At 42.5% G+C, this 8,129-nt stretch overlaps 1 protein-coding gene across 1 annotated transcript in view; it reads right to left on the bottom strand.

Annotated features, from left to right (window-relative positions):
* The window catches only part of LOC118428026 (cytochrome P450 3A8-like), a 12,819-nt gene that overhangs the window by 3,667 nt on the left and 1,023 nt on the right, over positions 1 to 8,129 (bottom strand). Inside the window, exons 3-11 of the mRNA XM_035837992.1 lie at positions 7,775 to 7,859; positions 7,553 to 7,660; positions 6,819 to 6,907; positions 6,202 to 6,350; positions 5,700 to 5,830; positions 5,303 to 5,387; positions 3,850 to 4,010; positions 2,673 to 2,761; positions 1,871 to 2,008 (exon numbers count right to left, since the gene is read on the bottom strand). Coding sequence (XP_035693885.1) covers positions 1,871 to 2,008; positions 2,673 to 2,761; positions 3,850 to 4,010; positions 5,303 to 5,387; positions 5,700 to 5,830; positions 6,202 to 6,350; positions 6,819 to 6,907; positions 7,553 to 7,660; positions 7,775 to 7,859 — 1,035 coding nt within the window. The remainder of the gene's footprint in view (positions 1 to 1,870; positions 2,009 to 2,672; positions 2,762 to 3,849; positions 4,011 to 5,302; positions 5,388 to 5,699; positions 5,831 to 6,201; positions 6,351 to 6,818; positions 6,908 to 7,552; positions 7,661 to 7,774; positions 7,860 to 8,129) is intronic.

Genomic DNA, 8,129 nt, shown 5'->3' with positions numbered 1-8,129 from the left:
TTGCTTTACTTACCCGTATAATACCCTATCTGGTCTATAGGCAAAGGAAAGGCATCTTACTTACCTGTATAATGGCCTATCTGGTCTATAGGCAAAGGAAAGACACGTTACTCACCTGTACGGTGTCTTACCTAGTCTGTAGTCAAGGAAACACACCTTACTCACATGTACGGTGTCTTACCTGGTCTGTACTGAAAGGAAATACACGTTACTTACCTGTACGGTGTCTTACCTAGTCTGTTATAAAAGGAAACACACCTTACTCACCTGTACGGTGTCTTACCTGGTCTGCAATGAAAGGAAATACACGTTACTCACCTGTACGGTGTCTTACCTAGTCTGTAATCAAAGGAAACACACGTTACTTACCTGCACGGTGTCTTACCTAGTCTGTAGTCAAGGAAACACACCTTACTCACCTGTACGGTGTCTTACCTGGTCTGTAATCAAAGGAAATGCACGTTACTCACCTGTACGGCGTCTTACCTAGTCTGTAGTCAAGGAAACACACCTTACTCACCTGCACGGTGTCTTACCTGGTCTGCTATAAAAGGAAACACACCTTACTTACCTGTATTGTTGTCATTTATTAAGAAGAGAAAAAACAATTTGTTTGTAAATGTTAATAAAGGTACATTTTACAGTTGAAATTTTCTACGTAATAACTACTAGTAAATGTTATAAAACATTTCCTTTCTGTACTCAGAAGAGGAGCCCGCTCGTGCCATGTTCCAACATTTTATTAGGCTATTAATAGCATGTGGTCACATTTTTCTGCACACAAATACGAGTAATGCAATTAATATTGTTTATGTGTCAACTTCTTCCAATACTTTAAAAATATTTAGGAAGTGAAATGAAATACATTTTTGTATTTGAAATAAGTTTGTACACACTGTAACAGATACTCATCTAATCAAATCCTCATTGTAACAATGTTTCTGTGATAAATAAAGATAAGAAAAGTCCAGTTTGGTGAAGAGTTATTCTTATAATGTAAATAGTATTGTTAATAATAAATAGCTATGTTTTTCTAGTATTGGTTACCTGCCCCTAGTCAGGTTTATAACACTAATGTGTCTGAGCCTTTTGTACATTAAATTGGGCACTGAGGTGAATCAATATCCATATTTGCACTAAGTTCCTCAAACCTGGGTAATAATAGCACAGAAAAAAGGACCACAATGTAAATATCAGTCAGATGATAGCACTATGAATTGAAAATCTTGTTCAGAATTCACTCTAAAATGGTTGTATGAGAAGCTATGCTACAACAGTCCCTCCCGCAATACTTATAGAACAGTCCCGCAAGGAGGTCACATGACTAGTGCCCGCCATTTTGAATTGCTATAGTTAATGTATGGTAGTATCGACGCCGTACATTTTGACCAAAAACAGGGACTTAAAATGCTTGTAAAGCACGGAAACTCCGTACACATCAATGGGACACCATCTTGAACATGTTTGTGGCGGTAGGTTTAGGTGTCGTTGCGCGACGGCCGATATTTTTGTGGATATAGTGGGCATTCGCTAAAAAGACATTTTGCTGGGCGTTCGCTGAAAAGACCATCGAGAATCGAAAACTTTGATTTATGTCACTTCGGGTCAATGGATTGACTTGAAACTCAGGATTGATATATGGGAGCACAACGTGGACATATTCAAAGCAAAAAAAATGAGATTCGTGCAGCGCGGACTTCTCTAGAGTGGGCGTTTGTGGGCATTCGCTAAAAAGACCATGCGGTATAAAGATATGCCAAATGTGACTTGACTAACTTGACTAGCTTTTTGGATTATGTCGACAACACTGGAATTGAGCTAAGTACATCCTGAGAGACGTCGACCGTACCGAAAATTTGATGTTCCGTACCTCTCAGGCTTGAACTTCTCTGGTTCCGGCCAGATCTCGGGGTCGTGGTGGATGGCGTAGGCGGGGATGGCGACGACGGTTCCAGCCGGGATGTGCAAACCTTTCACCTCTATGTCTTCCTTACAGACACGATCAAACCTAGAATGTACCACAGAACAGTTTACGGGAGATACATTGGTCATTGGCCGTTTATGTATTTTCAAAAGTGTAACAAGACATTAAAAGATCGTATTTTCCCAGAAGTATCGTAGAGTGGAATTTGTTATCACCAAGCACCGATTGTGTCGACACGTATGCTTGCAGATAGATGTGCAAAAGTTACTGGTGTGACGGGTCGTTCGGTGTAATATAACCAGCTGCTGCCGCGCTGATGTATTATTATGTAGATACAGATAGATACATTATCTTGACCCTCAGGGAAGCATTCCTGATGTTTGAGATTCATCATATAGGACAGTATTACATTGACCATGGGAATTTACACATTACTAGCATTATATATACAATACTAAGCAACGCTCCAACGCTCTTTTGGAGGTACGTCTTGTACTCTTGTATCATTATATCATTATGTCCTCAATATGACCGTGCTAACTTAACATGAGATAAAAAAACAATTCAATCGTTTGGTTTGGTTTGATTCGGATCTCCATTAGTGACTGATATGTCACTATTCTTGCTGGGGTCCGGGGAAATCACCGTGTAGCTGATACGAGACGGAGGTTCGCCAGGCCTCCATCCGGGTGATTAGTAGTAAATCACCAACTCCAGACGGATTGATTTGTACCCTCGTACATCGTACCTTTGATTAACCGGAAATATCCTCAGGGTCTCGTTCACGCACATCTCCAGGAAGGGCATCTCATTCACAGCGTCGTGATCCAGCTTCCCCTGAAGTACAGAATTGGACAGTCTTAAGCTAAGGGCACAACCTGCCGTACGTTCAAATACGTGCTGTCTACGTACCAAAACGTGGGCAATCTTTGGGGATCCGTAAGTGGTAAGTACCGCCTCCGTACGAACTCGTAGGGAATCCGACGAATTTTGGAGTACGCAGACACGCCGTAGAATTTTACGTGCAGGTAAAACTTTGTGTGCCATCGGCTGCGGATTTGCCCCTCGTACGTGCCAGGACGGGCGACGCGCCTGCAGTGTACAGCATGAACGTTTTCAGAAATACGTGGCGGACGTGGCCTCCCCCAAAAACGTACGAACAAACTGCGCGTACGGCGGGTTGTGACCTTAGCTTTAAGGTGCACTCTCACTGCACTTGCGTCAAGCTTGCGCCACTGCGGGGTTCGGTCACTGCGTCACTGTTTTGTTATTTTCGCCGATTTTTTTATGATTTATATATTGCATGATACGTAAAAGTATGACTTAGAAGACGACAAAATACACAAAATGTAAGAACATTCGTTCTTTATCTCTGAAATCCGTTGAGTATCTTTCGAATCCCGCAGTGACGCAAGCGTGATGCAAGTGCAGTGAGACTGCACCTTTAGCCTTGGTGACTCGCCAAGTTCTCTTACATGTTCTAGCTCAATTCAAGGGGAATATGAAATTTACAAGTACAGAACAAAATACTCAAGACCGTGCAAGATAACATTGGTGACAAGTGGACGAGGTGCCTATTCTAATATGGACTGCTGCGAGCTACATGTAAGACCCAATTTTTGGTTTTACTTTTTTTGGAAGCCGCCAAAGACGAAGTGTCCTATCTTAATTAACTTAAACAATCGAGCACCTCTTTGTTAGACTAACGTCACATTTCCAAACCGGGGCCCGGCCGGGCTGTTTGTGGAAATGAAAAATACAAATGTATACGTATAAAAATATACATAAATAATGCCCACAACTATTCTTTTTAGTATACGTATTGTGTAGTTTGGTATCTTTTATACCATACTTTTCGTTCCCGAAATCTGCCCGGCCGGGTCCCGTTTTGGAAATGTGACGTAGGCCTTAGAATCATTACTTACCCTTTTCTCAACGATGGCATCCACCTCCTCAATGACTTTATTCTGCGCCTCCTGGTGAAGAGCCAGGTTGTAGGCTGTGAGGGAGAGGGTGTCGGCTGTCGTCTCGTACCCGGCGAGCCAGAATAGCATGGCGTTATCCTTTATCTCCCTCATGGAAACACCTTACGAAGAGAGTTTATGAAGAGAGTTTACCAAGGCATCCAGGTAACTACACCCTCACACTCAGGGTTGACAATCACGGCAAAGCCTATGATATCACCCCTGACAACTCAGCCACAGTATTCGGTTACTAAGGGTGCCTTGCTTATGAATATTAATGAGCTTGCCCTTATATGGGCAGTCGGCCGTTGGGGATCGGGCCTCGGCATGGTGAGCAAACAAGGCCATGGTAATACGTAACATGATTGGCTGATAGCTTCCCTTTGCGAGACAGCTTGCGACAACAACAAGCCCAAGAAAGGCCTATTCTCTGATTGGTCGACAGCTTGTTTGTGGCGACAATCATAATAGCCACTGATAGGGCATGGGATAGCAGGACCCCATAAGGTAATGCCGTTGGGGACCGGGCGTTAGGAGGATGGGTGTTAACTAACGTCTAAAGGCAATTCTCCAGTACGTGGGACCACGCTTTGCATCACAAAGGACTATACAGTTTCCTATGGTGTCATTTACCATGGGGAACTATACAAACATGTTTACATTTGACTTGAAAGTTCATCTGTGTTGGTAGAAGTTCTTATTGAACTAAATTTGACTTACCCAAATTTTCGACTAAAAAGCACCAGTCAGTGGATTGTTCATTCCTGACAAAGACTGGTGCTGTTCAGTCGAAAATTTGGATGAGTCAAATTTTTGTGTTGGATATTACAGTTAAACTAATTTAATTATATTTACATTTGATTAATATTTGCATACAGTCCTTCGGATTAAGTGGTTCAAACATTTTTTCTAGTTAGCTGTACTTGTACATGTATTAAATTGTCCTGCCAATTCATTCAGAGTGATGGATGTCACTCGAAACGTCCGAAAGTAAATCTCCGTTTTTATCCAGTTGTGAGAGTGAATTGTATATGTATTTGAAAATATATTATGTTTAGACATTTCATATCCCAGCAGGAAACTGCATTAATCACAAACGATCGCTACCACCAGTTGTGTATGGCTGAATGCGATGTGTGTGATGATCGTTTTCATTAGCCTCTACCAGGCTTCGCAGATGGGTGGTCTAATTGTAGAAATTGGACAAATAGAGTCATAATGTTAGTACGCTAGGGGAGTCAGCCGGCCAGAACAATAATTTCCTCACATCGTAGTAGTACTAATAGATCGCAAGCTGTTCCCTAGCCGGCTGCACTCCTCTGACCGGCTTACTCCTCTGCTTGTTCCATTTCTATGAGTTTCCCAGCGACATATGGAGCCTGGTAGAGACTACGTTTTCCTCACATTTACTGACCATGTTTGACGACGTCCTTCGGCACCTCCTTGTCCAGTTCCTCGTTGTGAGCCTTCAGCATCAGCTGAAGTAAGTCCACCCGTTTCTAAGAAAGTACATAAGGAATAGTGGTTAAAAGCTAAAGATGGGTAGTCTCTAAGCAGACGTGTCAGCTGGGTGACAAAAGAGAAGAAGAATTTGGCCAAATAGGGTGTGCAATTATACGGCTTCTACTGTATTAACTTGTGTGCAATGCAACATTGCCCCTGTCTGTGCAAATAAGCTAAAGACAAAACACAAAGATCCTCTACACAGCCAACTACGTAGCGAAGCAGCATCTTCGGTTCACCGAACCGGCGACAGATAGGATCTGTTGTAAACCGAAAAAAAAGTAATAGTTCGTCAAAAATCATCTTACGGCTTCATCTTCGTTGCTTCCCCTCATGTCCATCACATTGTCGACCGCCGCGCTGAAAAAGTCCAGTACTTCTCTGGGGAACATACTTGCGCCTAATTTCTGAAGAACCTTCACCAACGGCGGAAACAGAACTAAGAAGACAAAAAGAACAATGCAATACTTATAAGTACATTTAAACGTGTTTACTCTCGCAAATATCTACCCAGTGATCCTTGGTACACATTCATATATATATATATATATATATATATATATATATATATATATATATATATATATATATATATATATATATATGGCCCTCTTTGGTCAGTAATGACCATGGTTAAACCCTAATTGATTGAGGTCTAGATAGGTCGGTCAGACATGTGATGTGAACTATATGTATTACTGAAACCTCTTTTTACAAGTTTGAAAACGAATCAGGGACAACGTCATACGCATAAGAAAGTCGAAATGATATTGAATGCAATAGATACATATCTACCCTAAAGAAACTCACACAGAATGATTATGATAGGGTGGAAGAGATTGACGTCAAACATTTTTTTGGCGTTAGCGACGAAGGGGTGGTTTCGGTCGTGAAGGGAGTCAAGATGCACTCCGAACGCTGTCCCTGAGATCACGTCCATGGTGTAGGCACCAGAAAGTCTGGGTGGACAACAAAGTAAGGTTTAGTACTTTAATCAAGAAGGCAATGTTTTGTGAGTGCTTTTCTTTGTTGTTGTGTTTGTTGTGTGTGTGTCTTATTGCATGTGTGTGTGTATGTGTGTTCGTGTGCATTATGTGTATTTATATGTGTGTGTGTGCATGCGTGTGTGTCTTCTTGTATGTGTGCGTGTGTATGTGTATGTGTGTGTATTAGCTGTATGTGTGTATGTGTGCATGCGTGTGTGTGTGTGTGTCTTTTTGTAATTTTTGTATGTGTGCGTGTGTGTATGAGTGTGTATATGAGTGTGTGTATGAGTGTGTGTGCTTGCGCGCGCGCGCGCGCGTGTGTGTGTTTGTGTACTTGTGCATGTGCTCTGATTCAGGCTAATATTATTCCCAGTAATGTAATTAAGAACTTGTCCACCAGTTTTAGTACTATTTTTATCCTCTTGCATGTGTCATACTCACTCTTTCAGGTCAAACACGACGCCTTGTTTCGCTTTCTCAACAAGGTTGACAACGAAGTTATTCGCACACTTCTCCACTACCATTTCCATCTGCGGAATAAACAAAAACATTGTGAGAACCAAACTTACTTCCCTTTCAGTCAGTAATAGCTCATAACGTATGTATCAATGTCACTCCATATTAAAAGGAAATAGCAACATTCTCTGCACAAATAACGTCAATGTAGAACCTTTCAAATGTATTTTACGAGCAACACTTTTGTGATGGTTTATACCATGTTGAACCACGGGGAAATCCTGTTACAGTTACTGCCATTGTTTAGAGGCTAAAAAGTTTCTTAGAATTTAAAAATATACTGTTGACACTCTCTTTATAATAATTGACAACATGTTTACACCTTTAAGCTAAGGGCACAACCCGCCGTACGTGCAAATACGTGCTGTCTACGTGCCAAAACGTGGGCAATCTTTAGGGATCCGTAAGTGGTAAGAACCGCCTCCGTACGAACTCGTAGGGAATCCGACGGATTTTGGAGCACGCAGAAACGCCGCAGAAACGCCGTAGTGCAAGCAAAACTTTGTGTGCCATCGGGCTGCGGATTCGCCCCCCCCCCTTACGCGCCAGGCCGTGCTACTATCTACTTCTATGTAGCTAGTAAATAAAATGTATTTATCGTACGTAGTACAAGACTAGTGCACTTCATCATCTTTATAATGAAATTGAAGTTCCAAAACCTGTTTCAGCTTGCCGGGGCTGAATGCTGGTGAGATGGCGCTCCGAACACGTTTCCAGTCCGCATCTTTCAGGACGGTCAGTACGCTGCCTTCTTGGCCCTCGAATGTCTGCAAATTACATACGTTTACATGGTAATGTCCAAGCAGATCCTAAGGTAGCATAAGATAGTATCAAGAGCTGGCAGAGGAGTGAAGACGGCCTAGGATCGTGTCACCGCTAACCGGTCCCTTGAGCGGGGGTGGTCGTCGGGGCGCTTTGCTGCTGAGCACGCTACATCCCTCCATCTCTCCCTGTCGTGCTTGGGTGCTGGCAAGGGACAGTTCAGTCCATTCTTTAATGTTGTCATCCCATTTCTTTCTCTGTCTGCCTATTTTTCCTTCCTAGGAGTGTGTATGTCAAGCATATCCTACGGTAGCACAAGATGATATAGCCACACACACTCCTAGACCGACTTCACTCCTCTGCCAGCTTTTGATACTATCTTATGATACCGTAAGATCTGCTTGGAGATTACGGTCGCAAAAGCTGGTTCTTTAATACCCCCCTCACATTAGGCACGATTCGATCGGACGACGA

Source organism: Branchiostoma floridae, chromosome 12 (genome assembly GCF_000003815.2).
Source record: "Branchiostoma floridae strain S238N-H82 chromosome 12, Bfl_VNyyK, whole genome shotgun sequence".
NCBI classification, from domain to species: Eukaryota; Metazoa; Chordata; class Leptocardii; order Amphioxiformes; family Branchiostomatidae; genus Branchiostoma; species Branchiostoma floridae.
The sequence above is the reverse complement of the archived record's forward strand: the minus strand, read 5'-3'. Positions and strand labels throughout refer to the sequence as shown.